Raw genomic sequence first — 24,425 nt, 5'->3', positions numbered from 1 at the left:
AAAAAAAAAAAAATCAGAGCAGGCTTGAGAGCTACATTCTTCCAACTCTACTTTGCTTTCATGATAAATGAGGAAATTCATAATTTCCAAAGTGCATTTGGATGACTTAGAGGTTATATCATAAAGGAGCAATTTCAGAGTTGAGAAAAGAAACAAAAACAGTTTTACACTGAATTGGCAGAAACACACATTTGAAGTCATTAGGTATTGTGGATCAGTTGTTCTAACAGCTGTTATTAACATCAGCTCAGTTCCAGCTTTCTGAAATTGCCATAACCATAGTGTTTAAATATTTAACTTAAAGAACGAGTAAGAAGATAATTCCAGGTACAATCCCTATGCTGGTTTATAATAACATTACTATGAAGATTGTTCTGTAATTCAGATGTGCTCATCTTTTCTGTATCCCTTTACATTTCCCCAGGTGAAGGTCTTTTTTTAAGGGAAATACTTTCCAGATTTGTATAGGCATGGTTTTAAAACAGATTTTGTTTCCTAGTTTCCCTCTCCAAGTTTAAATAAATTCATGTTTGAAAGTTTAGCGGTGCTTAATTAGTCCAACTCAGTCCAACTTTTATTGTGTATTTTTATGTATTATGTTTCTCTTTCATGACACTCACATTGACTTTCTCTTTTTATTCTCATTCCCACTGCAAAGTTATCAAAGGTTAAAATGAACCCCAATTTTAAAAAGATTGGTGAGTGCTTTTCATAAAATTTCATCAATTGAAAAGGACTGGGAACATAATTTAACATATTAAGAGTCAATAACTTGAAATGTGAAACTTGAAACGTGAGTTACGCAAGAATACACACAAGTCCTTAACTTTCCTGAGAATGAACCAGTAATGTTTCTTTTAACTCAAAACCCTTTCAGGAGTTCATACATATATTTTTCTTTGCTTTAGAAAGAGATCTTCCTCTTTAGATGACGGAATATTGAACTAACAAAAACCTGGCATAATTCCTAGTATTTTCAGTGAAAATATTATTTATTCATTTAGGGTGCAAGCACTTATATCTTCTTATCTTACTGATGAATGTGATATTTTTACATATGTAGATTTCAAGATGAAATTAACTTTATTATTCTGAATGTAAGTAATATATGCTGACTGGCAAATAAATTGGGTAAAAATAAAGAAATGCACAACACTGAAAAGCCCTTCATTCAGAGAACAACACATTTTGTAAATCCTGTCAAATGGCTTTTTCTTGCATGCATCTTTATGCAAACATATTGGAAGGAGGCTAAACAAACAAGATAAATTATAGCAGATCATGTTTAGATATCCATATGTAACCGTTTTGTTTACAAAATGCATTTTTTTTCATTCATAGGAACATCTAATCTATACATTCCTACCCTTTCAAGCTTTGAATGACACAGCAAAGATTTCTTCTATGTCAAACAAAAAGAGTTATTCTGGCTGTGTTCTTGTGTATTGTGTGATAACCATAACCTACCTGCAAATGCATATGTTATATTTAAATGAAAATCTTAATAGTCTTTAGCACCTGCTTTTTCCATGTTTTACTGGCAAGGAGGTACCTATCTCTGAGGATATTTCAGTAGCAAAGTAGTAAGTTATAAGAGAAAACATGCATAATTTTAATATTAATGTGGTTGAGATAGTGAGAATCAGTATAAGATGACAAGAACACTGAAATTTACAGTAAAAAGGGAAACTCTCCTTGGGGGTCTGAATTTTATTGAAATGTCTAAAAAGAGAAAATCTCAACAGTTGTGAGGTTGTTAATTAGCTTATTGATTTTTGCTGGCAGTAATGGAACAAAGCAGATATGACAGTAGGAGACTGTGCAATGATTGCAAAACACATCAAAATGCCTTCTTATCATGAAGTAAAATTAAATGATAACTTAACAAAGAGGAAATGCCAGGATGAATGTTCAATAGCTCAGGGAGAAAATTTCTATAATGCCTCTTACAGAGAGCCTGTTTACACTATTGATAAGGCCTTCATGCTGACAATGATTAGTTATTATTAATTAATCCTCACTTTTTTTTATCAGCAAATATTAGAGATTTATTTATTTATTTAGACATACAGAACTGGAGTACAGGCCAGTGGTGCAGGGGTGGTGAGAAGATTCACCAGAGACAGAGTGGGGAGTAGAACAGGCAAATCAATGAAGTACACTGCTGAGGGGAGCAGCAGGCAAGTCAGAAGCACTCTGCCATGCCATGTGGATCACCTCCGGGCTGGGGTTCAAACTCACACTGTGGATCACCTCCGGGCTGGGGTTCAAACTCACACTGAAGCAGCTGTAGCTAGTTTGCAGGGCTGTGACCTAACTTGTTGCGCCACCAGGGAGGGTCCTAGTTAATTCACACTTTGAGAAACATTTCTGTGGCTATAAATAAATCCTCATTTGAATTTTAAGATAAAACAAAGTTCAATTTTATTATAGTCTGTGTGCCAATTTAAAAATTCAATGCATTCCATGAATGATATTTGCTATTAATTATGATCATTCATAGATGGTAACTAGAGTTATAAAAAAGAAGCCTCACATTTGTGATAATGTCTTTTCCATATCATTGAATATTTTAACATTTTTCTCCTCAAATAGCACATTGATCTTTTCAAAGGAAAGCATTGTTGCAACTTTAAGTAACTGACTTCTTTAAAGTTGATATTCTCTGCAGTAATTTTTTTCCAAAATAGTGAGAAAATCTAACTTTGTTTTGTTTTGTCCCATAGAATTCAGACGTCTTAGCAATGCAATTCTCTGACTAATGAAGTCATTTCTTCTTCTTAAACTCTTCTGAAATAGCTAAGATGATCCCATAGAAAAGTGAGTGATCCAGAAAAGACCCAGTGTTAAGTGAAAAGAATGGTATTGAATTGTGAAAGTCGAGTTTCCATGGTTTAATAGTTTCAGAAATAAATACTGCAGATTACCAACTTCTATTTTTTCTTTAAAGATACTAACCTCCATTCTTTTGATTCCCCCTACTCCTCGGCCACCATAATAGGAAGCATCCACAGTTGGCCATTTCTTAGTAGGTAAAGATTCTTCTTCCTCCTAGATAGAGTTTTTTCACATGAGTATAATTAAAATTTCAAAATATTGCTTAGTCTAACTGGCACTCATTTAAATGTTTGTATGAAAAATACCACTAATAAAGAAGAAATGTGACATTTATACACAGAGCATAGGAATATATTTAAGCTTCCATATATGTGGAATACTACATAATATGAGGAACTTCCCTCCTATAATTTTAATTATCTCTTTTCTTTCACTAGGCTACCAGATATAGCTGCATAACTCTCTAAATCTTTGTATTACAAATTTATTCTACATTTCATATTTTAAAAGATGAAACATTAATACTTTTTTCAATATTCACTTAAAGCACCAATGTATATATAAGTTTGAACATTGAAAAAACTGAACTGAAACCCATGTAACTGAGACACTACAGAAACACACAATACCAGTACATTATTTTCTTGTCCCTAACACAATTTTGATTGACAAACAGAACCACATAGAAGTAATGATCCTTTCAAATTCAACAATTTAGCTTTAAATTGTCAGCATATGTTTTCCAACTTTTAAAAAAAAGAATGATGACATCAGAACAATCAATGTAAATGGTCAATTGAATCTCTGTGTGCAAACATCCTGGTGGCCAATACATGTTTATTAAGGTGTGAAGGTCTCATTCCTCTGACACATAAAAAAATATTATAAGACTAAAAAAAAGTGCTTTTTCAAATTCCAAAATACATAAGTATCATACTTGATCAAATTTATCATATTATCATATTACATATCACATTATATATTATCATGTTATGATTATCATAATAATGTGAGATATATAATATTATATATCACCTTATATATAATGTGATATAACATAAATAGTTCATTAAATTTGGAGATCATTCTACATATAGAAAAAAACACCCACATCACTTTTTAGGTACTCATTTTTACCTCTTTTGGTGCAGGAGGTGGTGGTGGAGGAGGATCCTTGATAACCTGTCCAAAAAAAACCAAAATCAAATGTAAAAACTTCAGTTGAAAGAGATATATACAGAAGTCCTTCCCTTTGAATACGTTCTTGCCTATAACTAGCTTCTGACTAGTCAGAGATGAAAATGGTATCTTGCGACTGACTCAGCAGCTAGGTTAAAAGAGCCTTTTCCCCTCCCTGCCACTCTGGGACACTCACTGTTAGAAGGAGGAATCTGTTGTCATGTCTGTGGGCTGCCCTGAAGCTATTAACATTTAAGGAAACCCAGAACAACAGAAAGTTACAGAAAGAGTGCCTGACCATCTCCCAGATGTGTCAACCCACCCAACAGAGATTCCAGACACATGAGAGAATTGTTCTTGAATTTTTAGTTAACTCCAGCCAGCAGTCAGGTGACTGTAATCATATACCCCCTGTGTAAGAATCTTATAGCTGAGCAGGTCTAGTTAGACCGGTGAGGACATTAAATTATTGTTAGGAGACACTAGTTTGTGAATTAGATTGTTAGCATAACAGCACCTCACAATTCACAAATCACATTTGCACACATTAATTCACTTTATCTTTGTTATATACCTATACACACACACACTCTCTATGTAAATGTCATATATATGATAAAAAGAGAGCAATTTCTGTGAAGCTAAAATATTGTTGGTTCCAACAATTAAATTTCTCTTTCAACCACTAAAATAAAGAACTAATGAACCTGACAATGGAAGGAGAAATGGAAAACCATCTTAAGTTCTTCATCTGGAATTAACTGTAGTGTTTTCCAATATGAAAATTATAATAGGATGTTAAAAAATACATCACAATATTTCCTTCTTTTGCTTCTGTGCCTTTCCATAATTAAGTAGGCCATATGTCTAGATGCATTTATATTCACCTTATTCCAGAAAAGAACATTAGGGTTTGTTTTTTCAATATTGTGTAATTAATCTTATTATAAATTTAAATTGATCTTGAAATTCTGGCAAATATTTTTCTGCACTATTAATAGTGGAAAAAATCCTTTAGCTCTCTACTAACTCAAATATTGTTTGTGCAAATTAAAAGACACAGTAGAAATAACTGCACCTTTAAAAACTGAACCAGATCTAAGGTTCCTGTCTGTGACATAATTACTATTCACAACAACCATATTTTAATAGTGTTGACATATGCCTCACACTCTAAAGAATCCTGAGTACTCACTAAGCTTATCTTCACTTTAGCTATACAGAGATGAAGGCTGTAACTTCAATAATTTCCTAAGTATTACAAAGTAAAAAATTACATCTAGTATTAAAACCCAGGTTAAAGGTTCATCTAGTTCCATACTCTGTGTTGAACTTTTGATAGAAAGCTCTTAAATTAAGGTTTGAATTGCCAAGGGAAAAAGTGCAGAAGAAAAGACCAAAAATTTGTTGAGTAGTTGTTATTTGTTAAGATGGATGGATGGATGGATGGATGGATGAATAGATTAATGGAGAAGGAGAGAGGGAGAGAGAAAGTTTCTAAACTTTATGGTAACTGTGAAAGATTGAAGTTACCACTGCCATTTTATGGAGACATATCATTAATTCATACCTAACGTCACTGTCTTAGAAACACTGGAACAGAAAATAAAATGGGTCTTCTGTGACATATGGAAATGTTCCCTTTTTCCACTCTATCACATAGCCTCTTAAGTACAAAAAAGGGTAAAAATAATCTGACGGCATTTGGCCTAAAAGCCAAACATAGCAAAAATCTGTGTCCAATGATATCTCTATATTTCAGTAAAACTAGTGCAGAAGAACCTTACTGTTAGTCCAAATACTTTATAAATAACAGTCATGAGAATCCAATAATTGTATTAATAGTGCAAGAACACATTTATTTCAGAAAAGGATGTATTCATATGCGCCATATTTTATGAGAATTTGCAGATTTTAAAAGGCATAATATTGCCTAGTTGCCAGAATTTTTTCCACTTAGCATCCTTCAGCTCTGTGTTGAAGATTCTGGAAAACACTTTCACCACTTTATGAACCATATGCAGAGTTTGATTCCCCTCCAATTTTTTTTTCTCGTTTGTTATTATCATCATCAGGGAGGATTACATCTCATCTACTTAGCTGCTAGAATGAAGATTTCAATTTGGAGGAGAGCCGATTTCTTTAAAAAAAAAAAAAGTTAGCTGCTTCAGGCAACAGTCCTTTTGATCTGCTCATTAACACTTTTCAAATGTTCGAGTGATGTGGGCATTCTTTGCACTAGAAAATGTCAGCACCGGAGCCTGTAGCCAGCTTGATGCAATCATATGTTCGGATATTCAGCAAAGAGTGAAAAGAACTGTCAACAGTGAACTGCTTTGGATTTAAAAAAAAAAGAAGAAAAGATACTGTACAACGACAGTAGATCAACTAGTATTTCAGAACTCTTTCTTGGAGTGACAAAAACAAATGCCCAGTTTATCAGCACTGACATCTAAATGCCTAAGCACCCAGACAATAGAAACATCATTCCTGGTGTTTACAAAAACTTGTTTAAAATAGATGTGGCTGTTCCATTCATTCTCCCTTTCTTTTAGATAACATCAGAGAGCAAATGTGCCTTTCCTCTGAAATGCATAAACACAAACTTCTTTACAGTATTGAGGAAGTCATTTTCTGATTCTCATGAAGTTAAATGCTTTCAAAATTCAGACCAAAATATGGAATGAATTATCTCCTTCCTGCCCTTTCCTCCTTGACATAAACATCCATGTCCAAAGATTCTGACTTTGAACAATGAGATAACTGGTGGGAAATCTGGACAATAAATAGAATTTAAAATGCCTAATGGAGCCTTGGAAGAACAGTGTGAGAGAGTATTCTGCCAAGAGTTAAATAAAGGTTCTGCTGTCGAAGCAAATAAACCAAGACCAGAAAGAATTTGGTACCCTGTTTTGTAAATGATGCTCTGTTGAAAAACATCACCATGGAAGCAATACGTAGTAGCATCACACTCTATTTCAAGGAGGCAACCAAACATAAATCATTTTAATTAATGGTTCAAGGAAGGCATATTAAAATTTAAATTACTTCTGTTTCATTGTGCATTCCAGAAAAAATCAGGCTGCTCTTAAAGTAACTCAATGAACGCACCAAGAGCCCTCCTCAACAATAAAAGTGAAGTGCAATGTAGAAGCATTATTACTATTTAGAAAGAACAGCACAGCTGTTGCAAGCTAGGAAAATTCTGTAGAGTTCCAGTCAGATATATTCTTATGAATATTGAACTTATAAGCAAATTGGGCTTAAAAGATAAATTTTTACATAGTTTAAAGTTAAGACTTTTTAGCTCTTTATGTAGCAGCTTAAACACACTTCAGAAAAATGAAATTTTCCCTTGAGGATGGAGAACTTTGGCCAAGGACATTAGAGCAAAAGTGAACATTTATCATTTTCAGCATATTCAGATATTTATTTGCAGCTGTATAACACACTCTAATTGACAACACTCCAGAAAGCCTTTGTTTGCCACCTCATTAGCCTTACAGCTGTAATTCTGCAATGTCTGGCTATTCCAAATGATGTTACGATAGCACTGTCATTTCTGCCATCCTGATAGTAAAATAAATCTGCATGGATTCAACATATCCTCTAAGCTAAACAATGAAGCAAACATCCATATTTTCTGATATTCCACTCATGAGTCAATACATGATAAGTTTCCGTTAACCTCTCCTATCTCCCCCCACCCCCACCCCTTTTTTTAAAATTCAGGAGTGAGGCTACTTGGGGAGCTGGACAGTGAGAGATAACTTCACACAAAAAGGAGAGCTTTCTCCTTATGGCCAGTGGGCAAACACAACACTATAATTCACTAATGTGAATACCTAGGAATTCCAATTTTGTATGAGGGCTTTTTGTGTTTATTATTAAATAAAAAATTTCAAAATAGCTTATATTTTTATTTATATGGGAAGTCCAGCAAACAGAGGACACTATTTTTTAACATTTTGAATGATACCATCTCTCTCTTTCATCCTTAAAAATACTCATTAAAATAAACTTTAGAAAGTTAATTTTAAAGTAGTCTCATAATAAAAGCATCTCGGGTGGTCAGATACTCTATTGAATGAATTTTTCCTTAACTTTTTCTGCTTTATGGCCTAATTTGGCAATCTGGTGAGTGTATGGGTCCCTTACTAGCATAATTAAGGTAAACTAAAATACAGAAGAATTAAAAGAACTCAATTATATTAAAATATAGCTATCAAAACTATCCAAATCTGTGCTATAAAAATATGTGTGCTTCTTTACTAATTCACTAATAAAGAAGATATAATGATAGATCTGGTAACTATCACTTTGAAATAGTGCCACATTTATATGATATTTTAAGAAATGCCTGAATTACTAAATATACGATATTGGGTATCTGTAGGATGACTAAAAAAATCTCCAGAACTACTAATACTTTATGGGCAGTGGCTTCCATCATAAAAGAAATGATAAATTTCAGTTTGAAGAAACTGAAATTAGAAGTAAATATATTTTTCATCAAAATTTACAATTCCATTAGAAATCCCCATAGAGCATATGTTAAAAAAAAAAAAAACCTAGAGAAAAGTGAAACTGCTTCTATTTCAGAGGTTTATTATAATTTAAAATTCTTATATAGTGGCATCTAGTTCATATTTATAGAAATACAAAGGGTGCCGGAGTCCTTCCTCATGGTGCAGGGGTTAAAGAAACAACGCTATCAAGCTACTGCCAAAAACTGCAGCGCAAATTCGATCCCCAGCCAGGGAACTGACCCACATGGCACAGAGGACCTCCCCTGTCTTACTGGCTGCTCCTCTCAGTAATGTAGTTCATTAGATCTGCCTGTTCTGCTCCCCATTCTCTCTGGCGAATCCCCTCATCCCCTCACTTCTTCCTTATACCCCAGTTCTTATACACATAAATAAGTATTTTTTTTAAAAGAAATGCAAATGGTGCAGTTCCTATTGTGTATACTCTATGAGGACAGATTTTAAATAAAGAATTCAGATACCATAAATCCCCTCATATATAATACTTCTCCATAGTTGACAGAATTTTGACTGTAACTTTAAACAAAGTAAATTGTGGATTTTTTTTTTTTCTTTCAAGAAAAGATATATCATATCTCTCAGTTTTAAAATTGAAATAGTTCGGGCCCTCCCTGGGTGGTGCAGTGGATTAAAGAACAGCACTAATGAAGCTAAAGCCACTTCAGCATGAGTTTGATCCCTGCCCAGGAAGGGACCACATGGTGCAGCAGACCTCTCCTGACCTGCCTGTTATTCCCCTCAGCAATGTAATTCATCAGTCAGCCTGTTCTGCTCCCCATTCTGTCTGTAGTGAATCCTCTCATCACCCCTGCACCTCTGACTTGTACCCCAGTTCTATAGGCATAAATAAATAAATCTTTTTTTAAAAAAATGAAATAGTTCAAGGTTAGTGTTCACCGTGCAACATGCATGGTTTACAATGATGAGTAAAATAAATGGCACCTGTGTTCAGAAAGTGTTAACCAATAAAGTGAGAAAGTAGTTAACAAATTAACACACAAATGAGGTAAAATTTTAATATGAACTATTCCATATTGGATATTATGCTTGTGTTTTGTGTCTTCTTCCTAGTACTAAATTAGTACAGCTAATAAGGTACATGTGGGAGTTTCACAAGTACATTATTCAGTTAAATGTTTTAGTTCTTTGCCACTCCTCATAGAGCTAATAGTCGGTCTCTAATTTCATGAGATGGTTCAATATCTAATCAATGGTTCAATGCCTAAATATGAATGGTAATGTACTGCCCTCTTCTTGCAAATCACAGACATCCTATGAAAGCTGTTTATGGATCCCTGTTGACAACTGGTTCTAATATTTATTTATCTATACACACATTCATCTACACTCTGGATACTTCTAGAAATTAAAAATTTGTTTCTTCCAAAAATTCTTTGACATTCTGAAATGGTAATTAAATTCAGTATATAAAACATAATACATATTTACTTTACAAACACCCAAAAGAAAAAAAAAACTATGATAATTGTAATTTTAAAGCCTACATAATTATAATTTTAAAGTCTTGGAATGGTTGCAAGAACTCATTACTAACATTTTCAAGGATATTTCCTTGTCTTGCATCTTACAGTCTTCTGTTCTTCACAAACAATTTTTATAGTAAGCTAATCTAAAAGCATTATGTAACAGTCCCAATATTAATAGTCCTGTGTCATGATTCCAAATCCTGAGGAGGTACAGAATTATTTAGGGGATATCTTGGTTTCTTAATGCAGATGTAACAAATTACCACCAGCTTATTGGCTTAAAACAGCTGAAATTAATTTTATTAGAGATCTGGAGGCTATGGTCCAAACAGTTCTACAAGGCTAAATCGGGTATTGTCAGACTTGGTTCTTCTGCAGGCTCCAGTTATATCTGTTCCTGGTCTCTCCCAGAGACTTGTGATTACCAGCATTCCCTGGTTAGTGGCCACATCACTCCAATCTCTGTTTCCATGATCACAGTGCCTTTCTCCTTCTGTTGCCTACCCTATCTCTGTCTCCCTCTTATTAGGACACTTGTGATTGCATTAAGAGCTGACACTAGTGATTGCCTTTAGAGTTGACCAGGTTTAGTCTGGTTATCTTCCTATCTCAAAATCCTTGACTTAGTCACATCTGCAAAGTCCCTTCTGCTGCATGATATAACATTAGTTTCTAGGAATGAAGACCTGGACATATTTAGAGACCACTGCTCATCCTACAACAGGGGGGCTTGCTATTGATCCTTGGAGAAGTCTCCCTTGGCCCTTCTCCTCAAGGAGAATTGCTACCATGAAAATCTGAAGGCCAGTGCTCTGAGAATCTACTTGACTTGAGGACAGGAAAAAAACAACTAAGAATCACTGCCTGAGATATAAGTACACTATCATCTCTAGCCATTGACTAAATATCTGGGAAATTTTAATCTGTTAATAATGAATAAGCCACTTCATAAAATATAAAGTGGTTGAATAAACAATGTGTAACAGATACTGAGGTTTCTGTTCAAGGTTTTTTGGTTTTAGTCTGCTAGGCTTTCTATATTGGTAAGAGTTCCTGAGCATATGCCATAATCCAAATATACCTGAGAACTGACATTTTGGCCATTTAGTTCATGTTTCAGATAAACATTAGATGTAAATATGTGCTACTCTTCATAGCACAGTTCCAGCATAGATCATTAGATTTCTAAGGACTAGATGCAGAAATTTGCCTCTACCTTTTCCCTCCTTATAAACTGACCTTAGGAAACATTTGCTATGATTCATTTATACGTATGTAGGAGTGTGTGTGTTAAATAACAGAGACACACACACACACACACATAAAGCTCATATTCAGGACAACTACTCTTTAGTCTGTATTTCTAAATATAAAAATAAATGTAACTCTCCCTATTAAGTAAGTTTCAGATACAGCACACTAGTCAAGTTTTCATGATGTTTCTATGCATCCTGAAATACTGAAAACAGGCTGATGACTGAATTATCTTTACAACACCTAAAAGCATGGGTAACACCAGTATTTGAGCACACGTAGCAAACTCCCAAGACATCCATTTCAGTTTTCACATGATTCTTTAAAAAAGTGATATGTTCTGGCACTTTTGAGCCTTGTGATCAACAATGTAATTGCAAAATAATGAAGGAAAGAAATCCACCATTGCCAGGTTTAAATTAAAAAACCAAGGCACACAAATCACACGGGGCGGGGGGGGGGCACCTTTTGCTTTTTGATTTGAAACTCAAGAATGCTAGCTATCCTAAAACATTCATATCTAGAATTATCAAGATTAAAACAGGAAACCTTCTGAGCATATGCTACTATGGCAGGAAACTGATTAGTTCATCAAAGAGATGGGATGTTTTTGTCTTTACTGTTGTCAGAGTTAATTCTGTGCCTCCTCCAGGGGCCACCTGCTCTGAGATAAAGGACTGTAAAGTTGCCTTATGAAAGCAGACTTAAGGACAGTTAATAAGTGCAGGAATAATACAAAGCACCGCCTGAAGTTGTAAGGAAGCTGAAATCAGCAAAGGACGGGAGTAAGGGGAGGGGTCAAGTAGCACAATGCAAGACACTGCTGGGATCTACATAAACTGCAGATAACAAAAGAAAGGCTATCAAAATAAGTAGAGGTATACTTTGAACAAGTGCTTCTTGCTTCTTCAATATAGGCTTTCCTATGAAAACTGAACAATCTTGTGAAACATGAACAATCCAAATAGGATTGTTTGAAAATATGCTGAACTTTGTTGCTTAACACTGTTATTTGAAATTTGTACTATTTCAGGACCTTTTCTGCCACTATATAAAACATTTCAGAAATAAGTCCTGTGCAAATACTAGGGTGTCCATCCGTTGAGGGATCAGTTTTGAGGTTATGACAGGTTGAGTCAGTTTGAATCATTTTTTATGTTTCAGTAAAACCTCTGAAAGAGTATAGGTGTGTGCCATACAAAGAGCCTCCCGCAAAGATATCCATACCCATTTTCCTGGAACTGTGAATATGTTACTTTACACAGCAAAAGGGACTTGTGGGTGTGTTTACAATTAAGGACCTTGAAATGGAAGATTATTCTGGATGACCCAGGATGATCCCATATAAGTCATAATGGATTTTCTTTCCCAGCTGGGTTCAGAATCAGAAGGGCCTGTGACTCTGGGAAAATGATCAGAGACATGTAATATTGTCAGCTTTAAGATGATGGAAAGGGTACATGAGGCAAGGAATATGGGGGGGGCTCTGGAACCTGGAAAAGAGAAGGGGAAAGATTCTCCTCTAGAGCAATAGGAGAGAAATGTATCCCTATAGGTACCTATTATCCCAGCTTAGCCTGGTGAGACACATGCTGGGTCTCAGAAAACATTAGCTATTAGATAATAAAGTTGGGTTGTTTTAAGCCACCAAATGGGTGGCAATATGATTAGCTGCAGCAGAAAAATAATACACACCCATACTCTTTCAGAGGTTTTACTGAAACATAAAATATGATACAAACTGACACAGCCTGTCATAACCTCAAAATTGATCCCTCAATGGATGGACACCCTAGTATTTGCACAGGAATTATTTCTAAAATGTCTTATCAAGAGGCAGAAAATGTCCTGAAATAGTACAAATTTCAAAGAAGTAATGAAAGATTCTGTGAACATTGCGAAAGAAAAGAAAAAAATAACTTGACAAATGAATTCAGCCCCCAATGAATTCAGCAGAAAATATTAAATTATTTGAAAGCACATTGTACAAAAGTTAAAAACCCATCTTCCCTACTACATTTCCTAACTTCCTTTCCCCTTCTTCTGCCAAAACTGACTTTGAGATGTTATTTAGATGCAGTTTTATGAGCATTTATTGGCATGCAAGTCTTCTAGGATTTATTATGGTGATAAAAGCCATTAAAATTTAATTTGCTAATTGAAACTTTGTTGTTATTGAACAGTAGGGCATTGATTTACACTTCACACCTCAATTAACAGCTCACTAATTTAAAAAAAAAAAAAAGAGTAGAGTTGCCTATCCTTCTTACTCACCACTTTGCAGCAAAGGGGCCAGAACCACCACATCAAACCAACACCCGACAGCAGCAACAGCACCAAAATAGCAATGAGGGCTCCAATCCCATTAGACTAGAGAGAAGGTAAAAGCAAGATGGTTAAGCAAAGCTTAACATCAAATCCTAAGTGCTTATTTTTTACAGGAGATGATAGGAACTTAAAACAAAAAGCATAATAATGTCAAACCAGATTTCTATTATATTCTTCTAAGTTCTATAATTTTTTTATATGTGATTTCACATGTGTCAAAACAGGTAATAATGAATGTAAAACCTTCCAAAGTGTCACAGTCTGCTTGGAATTATGTCTTAAAGAAAACGGGAAAATCACTATAGATCCGGAAATCAGAAATAAAGAGAGAGAGGTAGGTAACCCTTATTTTTTAAATCTCTAGGAAAGGATTATTTTAGTGTCAAGCATGATTACTCTAGGCAGAATTTATGCAGAATCTTCCCAGACTGTTTGATGATAGAACATGTTTTATATATTAAAATGCTAACACACACACACACATAAAATGCAAACAAGTGACTAAACCAACAATAATGGCTTCTTCATTGAACTAACACTGATTTATAATCTACTAACGATTCAAAGGTATAGGCTGACATCTCTTTAGATGTATGTTACCACACCATACCCACCAACATGGTACCCAAAATTCTCCACCATCACCCATTATGCCCCCTCCCCACTTTGCTCCCCCTCCTATCATTCCCATTTTGATAACTTAATTCCTGAGTCAGGGCGACTTTTTAAAGATACATTTCCTCTCATTAAAGACAAATCAGGGCCCTCCCTGGTGGCGCAGCGGGTTAAAGCACAGCATTGAGAATCTAAAGGCGCTTCCGAATGAGTTCTATTCCCGCCTGCCCGGGAGGTGACCACATGGGGTGGCAGACCTCTCCTGACCCGCCCGCTGCTCCCCTCAGCAGTGTACTTCGTGGATCTACCTGTTCTATTCCCCACTCTGTCTCTGGTGAAGCCTCTCACCGCCCCTGAGCCTCTGGCCTGTACCGCAGTTCTGTATGCACAAATAAATACATCTTTAAAAAAAAAATTCATTAAAGACAAATCAGTATAGGCTCTCCTTGGTGGTGCAACGGGTTAGGACACAGCACTGTAAGCTAGGCACATTCACTTCAGTATGAGTTTGAACCCCCACCCTGGAGGTGACCCACATGGCACAGCAGACCTCTCCTGACCCACCCGCTGCTCCCCTCAGCAGTGTACTTGGTCAATCTGACTGTTCTGCTCCCGGCTCTGTCTCTGATGAAGTTTCTCACTGTCCCTGCACCTCTGTCTGGTACCCCAGTTCTGTATGCATAACTAAATAAAATCTTAAAAAAAATGACAATTTTAAAAACAAACAAATAAGTATAGTCATAGATGTCAGAACAAGAGACATTTATTACAAACTCTGATATAAAGAGAAGGGGGAGGAGGTACCAGTATCCACCTTATAGAGAATTTTATTACAAGAGTCAGTCTACAAGTTTAACTTTAAACAGGTTGCTTGATTTCTCTGGATCTGTTTTCTAATCTTCAAAATAAGAAAATTATGGGAAAGGCATTAGTATTCTATGTCTCTTAGAGAGAGATTGAGGTTATTCTCTCTTAGAAAATCACTGTACACATTAACATCCTTAATGTTCTATATAATTTTGTAATTAAAAAAAAAGTCCAATGCATCCTATGGTTTATGCTGCTCTGAAAATTATTTTTAAGAGTTATATTTTAAATAGATTTATTAAAACTGGGAGGCTGTTTGTAATCAGTATCTTTTCCTTTTTCCCCCTCATTTATTTTCAATATCCTATAGAACAAGGATTCCACGGATCATCTTTGGGAAATACTGGGACAGATCAAAGCTAAGAGTCTTTCCAATACATAAGCAACAATAACAGCATTTAATTAGGACATTTTGTAATGGAATGTGACATATAATACATAATGATCTATGCACTGTAAGAAATAATCTTTTTGTGAAGTTATTTGTAAATAACTGAAAAAAGAAGTTTTTGGTTTTTTTTAAGGTTTATTTACCTATGCACACAAAACTAGGGTGCAGGTCAGAGACGCAGGGGTGGTGAGAGGATTCACCAGAGACAGAGTGGGGAGCAGAACAGGCAGATTGACAAAGTACCCAGCTGAGGGGAGCAGCAGGCGGGTCAGGAGAGGTCTGCTGCACCATGTGGGTCACCTCTGGGGCGGAGATTGAACTGGCACTGAAGCAACCAACTGGCTCACTTGCAGTGATGCGCTTTAACTGGCTGCACCACCAGAGAAGGCCCAAAAAGAAATATCTTTTTTTTTTTTTGTAAAGGCTGGAAAATTTGCAACATGGATTCCAACAACATGCAATACCTAGATGGTATTATGCAGAGTGCAATGAAGATGGAAGGGATAAAAGCACCATATAGTTCACTCACATGTGGTACATAGAAAACAAAAAACAAATGGTTAAGTAAAACAAATGCAAACATTTAGGCTGTAAGAACAAAACAATAAATGCCAGTAAAGGTTGGGAGGAGGGGTGGTAAATCAGAGGAAAAGCATCACTTGAATGGAGATAATTGCTACTACTGTGCTACATCCCTGAAACCTAGAAAACATTGCAAACTAACATGACCTCAATAAAAAAATTTTACAATATATATCAGCAAGGAAGTGTTGGTACAACATATATGGTTTAGGTAATCAGAAAAAAAAAAGGGAAATGTATGTCATTTCCCTTAGCATCTGTTATTATTACAATGGAAAAAAGATTGCCATATTGTGACTTTGCAATTATTTTAAAAAATCCATGTTCAAAGATATGGATTGTAAGCAGTCTTTGATTTAGTAAATTCATTTAAATGATAACTTTTAAAATAATTCTCAGAGCAGTATAAACCATAAAATATTAATTTTCAGAAGCTCAAGCTTCAATTATATACAAACAATTAAAGTTATTCCTTGATTTCTAATTTTTCATCTGGATGTAATAGGGAATAACCATACTTGCTATTAATGTTGTTAATGTTAGTTTACAAATTAACCAAAACTAACCACCTGCCAAGTATCACATAGAATCTTTGATCATTTCATTTCACTTATCTCTTAGTAACCCAGTGACTATAGAAACTTTGACACACACAGATACATACCACCTCATAGAACTCTATTAGTCACTATTACATCAGCCCTATGACACCATAAGTTGCTATACTGCATATTTACTAGAATTAACTTAAAACACAAGGGGAAAAAATGCAGACATCAAGCAGCTTCTTAATGTAGAGAATGAAAATGTAAGCTCACTGATAGCTCCTAAACATCTAAGTCAGTTTTTTACAGACACAAGTTTCTGGAAGGAAGTCAGAACATACATTTCCTGCTTAGGAAATTACATCTTACTATAGAGAAGTCTAAGCATTTGTGTTCAACTCAAGCAACTTTCTGCAGACTTGTACACAATAAACTCTATTAATAGGCAAATAGGGACATACGAGGAAAAGAATGGCACAGAAATACATAGAAAAATGTGGTACCCTGTAGGAGAAATTATATCTAATATTTAAATTCATGATTCCATCTTCAAATGTAAGGTGTTATATGAGAAACCCCCAATTTATGGTGGAAGTAAATCGACACAGCATTCTGCATTTCCCAGGGGACTCAGCCACAACACTTGTGGAAATGATTCACCATTTGACTGAGCTATACTATGAATACTTGTTTTCCCCTTTTCGTAGAATTCAAACCCTGTGTTCAGATAAAAAGGACATGCTACCTGAGGGTGTAAAGCTGCTGAAGGCTTCATAACTAAAGTGGTTAGTTCCTTCCTTTCTGAGAATGTGCCATAAGCAGGAAATTGTGAAACTTTTGCTAACAGAATATAAAGTAGATGAGCTGACCTTGATAAGCAGTTCAATTTCTTGATTTACCTTCCAAAAAACACCTTGATAAGCAGTTCAATTTCTTGTTACCTGTGTTGGAACACTGACAAAGCACTACGCATGTTCAGGTGCAAATACACATTTATTGTGACAATATTATCTCAAAAGATTCCAAAGATTGCTCTCCAACACTTGAACAAGAAACATACACTTTCTTAATACCTACACATCTGATCTTCACATATTTAAGCTAAGCAGAAGAGAAAACAGGTTCGAGAAAATAATTGCAAATAATACAATGCAACTTGAACTTGTCATCCATGTGTAAGAGATAGCCCCACAAGCCTCATGCCAGACATTAACTCTGTTAAGTGCACAGCAAATCCTGGCTTTCCCACTTCCTTTGTCTTTATTTTTCACAGCCATTATCAGAACATGGAAGACTTCAGTCATCAAGAGGAAAATGATTCCATTGCTCACTAGCATTATTAACAAATTAAGCATATATAAACACACAGAAGTATAAGCTACCGTGCTACAAACTACAGACTTAAGAGTCAACTGAAATGAAGTCAGATGACACACAGATCTTTATCAAATGCAGAGAGTAAAACCCTCTCACTTCCGTTAGGTAAAGCTCTCTTCATAGTAGGCAGCTAAAAAGGTGTCAAAGTCGTAATGTTAGGCAAGTCTTTGTGGAAACTACAGGTTAGGTAGAGAGATAAGCCTAAACACATCAGTACATTATAACTGTGTGGGATGTGATAGGAAATTCAACAGAAACCTGTCAAAGTGGAACTTAGGGCCCAAGGATTTGGACCAGCCTCCTTCAGGAAGTTTATGAAAGATTAAGGAAGGAAAAGAAGCTGTTAAATGTGTCTCTATAAAACAAGAAAAAGACAATTTTGGCTGAAGCACAGAGTTTGAGAGGACTTGGTAGCACCTGAAGAAGCTGAAGAAAAGATACAAAATACAAAATTCTGAAAAGAAGTGATTCTCTTTCTTACAGAAAGAGGTGGGCATTTGGTTTGTTTGTTTTCAACTGAGGTAATACTGCCCCTTCCTTAGGTATCACCACCATAATGCACCCACCACCAACTCACCCATATTCCACCACTATAGACCATTGTGCTTCCTTCCCTCTTTTTTCTTACCCCTTTCTCCACCCCCTCCCACAACTTCAGCTCTGTTATCAGTCAGTTATCAAGGGTTAGTTTGTCAGTTTGCCTTTATTTAACTATAATTCAGTTCCATTTATTACACATATTATGACACCATCCTAATTTATTTCACTTAACATTACTCCTTTCAGCTTAATCCATGTGCCCATGAGTTCATATTTTGATTGCTGTGCAATTTTCCACTGTACACATCTACCATATCTTCTTGATCCACTCACCTCCTCAGAGGCACTTAGGTTGTTTCACTAGCTTAGCTACAGTAAAGTGTGCTTCAATAAACATGGAAGTACAAATTTCCTTTCAAGTTAGTGTTTTTGAATTTTTGGGATAGGTTCTTAGGAGTGGAATTACTAAGTTGAATGACAGCTCCATTTTTAATGTTTTGAGGCCTCTCTATACTGCTTTCCTAAAGGACTGGACCAGTCTGTGTTCCCCCAGCCATGGAGGGGCTTTCCTTTTATCCACATGCTTGCCAGGACTTGTTTTTGGTCTTTTTTGATATAAGATGGTATTGCATCATAGTATAAGATGGTATTGCATCATAGTCGTGATTTTCATTTTTCTAGTAATAAGTGGTTGTGAACATTTTTTCATGTACCTGATAAGAAGTGGACATTTGTTGAATTAAAGTCCATTTGTGGGATGACCATTTAATTGGTCATTTGCTGGGTCACTTTTTTTCTAACTACAGTTCTGAGCAGATGTAAAATGTAACTGAGGAATCCAGGCACTGAGGCCAAAACACTTTTAAGGTTTTGGGGACATACCATAACATGAATATTATGGTAGAAGGAATATATTTTTTAGTCATCCTGAATACTAAATTTGGGACTTCATCTGAATCTAATTTCCTTTTCTTCATCAAAAGCAAATTATAACATACAATCAAAAACTTGGGGTTTTCCAAATATAACTGAAATTCTAATTAAGAGAATCAGAAGTATAAAAACAAATCAATGCCACAGTGAGATTTTGCAAAATAATTATGGGAAATAGGAGTCATTCAAAATTTCAAAACGGCATGATAAAATGTTGCCATCTATCTAGAAAGTAATCACAGCAAACATATGAGAAGTAAAGCAGACATAGAAAAATAAAACTAGGTCTGCATAACTTTGTTTCTGTAAATTTAGAGCTAGAGAAGAAAAAGATAGTCATGAGATAAATGATGGTTTCATTTACAATTTTCTTTTGTAACATTTTATGTCAGGAATTAGAAAACTATAGCCAAAGGTCAAATGCAGCTCATCTATTTAGTAAGCCTCCCAAACATTATTATATAGCTAAAAAAAAAAAAAAAAGGATTTTTTTTTTTAATCAAGTTTCAGTGTACATAGTTTTCTTGAAAACAACCATGACCATTTGCATAAATATCTGTAGCTGCTTTTATGTTACAATGGCAGAATGGAATGTTTTCAAGAGAAATCAGGTAACCCCCCCCCAGAAAAAAACCCAATACCTCCTATCTGACATCTTACAGAAAATATTTGTCAACTCTTATCTTTCATAAATCAAATTAGGATGTTAAAATGGCAGATTGTGTAAATATTCAGGATCAAAAGGAAAACAGTGAGTTAGACTCAATTCTAGCAAGCAGTTTACCCTCCAGAGAACCTTAATCTGGAGGGTCTTTAGGACAGAAACCAACCCAAATCTGTTCACTCAGCCATGCACTCTCCCGAGGAGTGAATCCATCTAATAAAATAAGCATCTACAAATATTTATGTACATTGCACAAATGTGCATGTAAGACTGGAAGTAGCTCTTAGTTTCTCAGTTTTCTCATCTGTAAAATGAGGATAACAGCAATAGCCTTCTTCTAAATTGTGAGTAGAAGTTACAAAGTATTTATCACATATATATGCTTAACACAGTGTCCAGCACGTAACACAAAAGAAGGGGAGGGAGAGAAAAGTAAGAATGGAAGGAAAACAATCTCAGATATTCATAGTAATCCTTTCCTCAATCAAAGAATATTTTAAAATTAAAATTTCAGAATGAACAATTTCATAATTAACTATTCCTTTTAAGTTAAATAAATATAGCATTATGAAAGACATAATCCATTTTTTGTCCCCCCTTTCTTTAATTTCCGCAGTCTTCTCTGTGCATTGGATTTGAGGACATGCAAACCCACCGATAGGAGGCACTCTAAGCATTTTTTTTAACTATTGGTAACCAGTCTAAATTGTTCCATTTCCAAGCTTTTTGTTCACTATTTTCACTCTGATTGACTCTATCTCTCTCAGCACCTGTTTGCTATTGTTCTCTAAAGTGTTTATCCCTCCTGTCTATTTAATTAAATTCTGCTCTCCTTTCAAGACCCAGCTTGCCTTGGTTCTTCCATGAATACCAAACCTCTTTCTAGTACTCCTTCCCTGATTATTCTACCCCCAGAAAGCAGCTTTTTCAGTGCAAATCACATGGCATTTGGTTGACAACTGCATTCCACACAACACTTCTCAGATGTGTACCTCCCATCCAGAACCTTCTCTAGAACTCCAGACTCATTCAACTGCCTTTCTGACACTGCTACTGAGGCGGCCAGTGAACACCTGTTGCTCAAAATTTCTAAAACACCTTATCTTCTAAAACTTCTCTACCACATGATAACACACCTCTCTAGTTGAGGTAAAGTAGGCTGGAAGTTTAATGTTTTTCTCTGATACCCACTTTTAACCTGACTAGACACTCCAGGGTCTGCACCTTTAAAAATACAGTCAGATCCAAGCACTTCTCAATATCTCCACTGCTATCTCCCTGTGGAGCCAACCAACCTTCTCCTAAATTACTGAAACAGCCACAGAATTCATCTCCATCTTTCCACTTTGGCCCTACCTACAAAGTTTTATTTATTTATTTATTTGTTGTTGTTTGTTTGTTTTACACAGCAACCAGAGTGGTCCTTTTAAAACATTAAGTCATGTCCTATCATCTTTCATTTCACTCAGAAGAAAAGCGCCAGTCACATAAGCATTTGCAAAACCCTACCTGATTTCTGGGTCTCCAGCCACTCTGTTTTATTCAGCCTGAGTTGTCTCCTCCCCTTCCAGCTCCCTGCTATTTCCACTCCAGCACACTGGCTACCTTGCTCTCCCTTAACACAGCCCTGTCTTACCTTAAACCTTGTTCTAGTTGCTCTCTCTATGTGAAAGACATTCTTCCTGAGGAAGGCCTTCAGGGCTCACCTTTCCTCAAATATTTGTTCAAATATACCTTCTCAATGGAAATTACTTAGTTCCCGGACCCTCCCAAGGGCATGACAGGTTAAAGCACTAAGAAGCTAAAACCACTTCAGCATGAGTTCAATTGCCAACGGCCCTTGAGGTGACTCACTAGGCTCAGCAGACCTCTCCTGGCCCGCCTGCTGCTCCCTCAGCAGTGTACTTCATCAACCTACCTTTTCTGCTCCCCACTCTGTCTCTGGTGAATCCTCTCACCACCCCATACCTCTGGCCTGTACCTCAGTTCTGTATGAATAAATAACTAAATCTTTTTTAAAAATTACTTAGTTCCATTATCTAATATCACAATTTGTGCTTTCATTCTCTTTGCACTTCAGATACAACTAATATCCCTTTTTCTGAGATCACTTGATTAAAACTCCTCAAGGCACATTGCACTCTCTGGAAAACTAGTAAGGCCTAGGATCATATCTAATATGCAACCTAAATTCCAAATAAGTTATTTTAAACCCAGGCAAAGACTTGAGCTCTTGTTTGTGTGACAGAGATGAAAAATAAGGGATTAGAGGTGCAGAAAAGGAAAGCAGAATACCATTTCAGTGAGATTAACACTAAGAAACCATATACCGCAATTGTTTGTAATTACAACCACATCCTGAGGACAAAAAAAACTACATATTGAAACATCCACAAAATTTACAAATTGCAACATGTCACAGAAAAAAAGGGAGTTAGGGAAACTAGCTATTTTCAAAATAGAAGCAAGTATTGATAGAGTTATCTAGGGATCCAAATGTCCATACCGATGCTTGATTTGTCCTGTAATACACAAATCAAGAATAAGAAACACAACTATCACCATTCAGACAGTTTAGAGTGTTTTTCTTTTGGAAAGGAAGGAATAACTCAAGTTAATAGAAGCAAATACTAAACCATGAAGCCATGAAATGTGAGGAAATGGTAAGTTGGGATTTTGAAGGATAGGAATTGCTTGAAAATATGCTCATAAAAATAACCACACAGGCAGTCCCTTTTAGTGCTGCATTTTTTGTGGCAAAAAATCTTTATTACCAAAGCTTTCTATAAATTCAAAATATTAACTACAAGGAAATACTCATCATCGACATTTACACTTTCAAATACTGTGTCTTAAGTAATACAAATCAACCATCTCAACTAAAATATACTTTCATCTCAAATATCAATATCCCATTCCTTACTCACCAACATGGACAAAATGAGTCACCCTCTAAGATTAAGTAATAATTTCAAAAACATAGATGTTTGAGATTCATAGCCCAGCCCACATAAAAGGAAAATGTTCATCTACATATTTTATGTTTTAAGGAAATATACTTCACTTGGAGATCATTCTTTTTCCTCCTGTTGATGTAAAACATGACTTGAATTTTATAAATAGCAAATAAAATAGTATGCTATCTTAAAATCCTTTTTAAATGAGACCAAAGAAAAGAACAAAGCAATCTAAAATAAATTTTAGATAAATTGACTTTTATAATGGTCTTCAGTTAATTGTCTGTACCTTCTTTTTCTATCATGCAACAACACTGAAGGTCCATATATAATTTCCAGACAGTATTAATTTTTAAAGATAATTCCATGCAAACTTTTTACTTACACATTTTGTAGCTGTGACTATTAACGAGCTGGAGAGGACAGATTTCCCTCCATTAAAGCTTACTGAAACATCAAGAGTCCTAAAAGACAAAGACAAAACAATAATTAAATAAACTAAAAACTAAAGTGAACTTTATTTCCTTTTAACATTCAAAACCAGACAGAAACCCACTTGAAAACTGTTAGGCAGTTGGTTAGTCTCAGATTTGTCTTTCTTTATTGTCTGTCCTTACTCAGTAAGCTAGAAGGCAATTTTCTGAAATTACTAATAGGAGCATTAACAAATAAATACAGTATAAAATTCCTTACTCCAGACTCACATAGTGTGGCAGACCTCTCCTGTCTCGCCCGTTGCTCCCCTCAGCAGTATACATAGTGGATCTGCTTGTTCTGCTCCCCACTCTGTCTCTGGCTAATCCTCCCCTCTTCGGGCACCTCTGGCCTATACTCCAGGTCTTATTTGCATAAATAAATAAATATATATTTTTTTAAATCTAAAAAGTGAAAAAATCCTTTAGATCCCATTTATTTTTTTCTGTCTTCAGACTTTAATATCAACACAACAATATTGTTTAAGAATATAAAATGGCAGTAACAAACCATTCAGAAATAAAAATATAGAGAAAGTAACAATGAAAGATAGAGATAAACTAAAGTTAAATCCTACAGTTTATTTGTAGACATTTATTGTATATTAAAATATCCTAAAAATGCAGATTTTTGTAATCCATAGCTAAGAAATATCATACTTAAGATACAGTTCTTGATGTGAAAATACATTTTCAAATTATAAAACAATAATTATGATTCATTAATTAAGATTCCAGAAAATTATTATTATGGGTCAGGCAGCTGTAACTTTAGGGAAAAAAAAACTTATCAAAGTAAAAAACCAAGGAGATTTTATATTATTGAGGAAAGTGTTCTTTTCTGAAAT

General features: G+C 35.3%; 1 protein-coding gene across 2 annotated transcripts in view; it reads right to left on the bottom strand.

Moving 5' to 3' along the window:
- Window positions 1-24,425, bottom strand: part of ANTXR2 (anthrax toxin receptor 2) — a 128,496-nt gene that overhangs the window by 53,156 nt on the left and 50,915 nt on the right. For both annotated transcript variants that reach the window (XM_004681187.2, XM_012724235.1), the window contains exons 11-14: window positions 23,490-23,568; window positions 13,580-13,675; window positions 3,976-4,020; window positions 2,959-3,051 (exon numbers count right to left, since the gene is read on the bottom strand). In XM_004681187.2, the coding sequence (XP_004681244.1) occupies window positions 2,959-3,051; window positions 3,976-4,020; window positions 13,580-13,675; window positions 23,490-23,568 (313 nt within the window). The remainder of the gene's footprint in view (window positions 1-2,958; window positions 3,052-3,975; window positions 4,021-13,579; window positions 13,676-23,489; window positions 23,569-24,425) is intronic.

The sequence above is a fragment of the Condylura cristata genome, unplaced genomic scaffold, assembly GCF_000260355.1.
Source record: "Condylura cristata isolate star-nosed mole 26May11 unplaced genomic scaffold, ConCri1.0 scaffold00012, whole genome shotgun sequence".
In the NCBI taxonomy this organism is placed as follows: Eukaryota; Metazoa; Chordata; class Mammalia; order Eulipotyphla; family Talpidae; genus Condylura; species Condylura cristata.
This window is presented reverse-complemented; position numbering and strand designations above follow the sequence as displayed.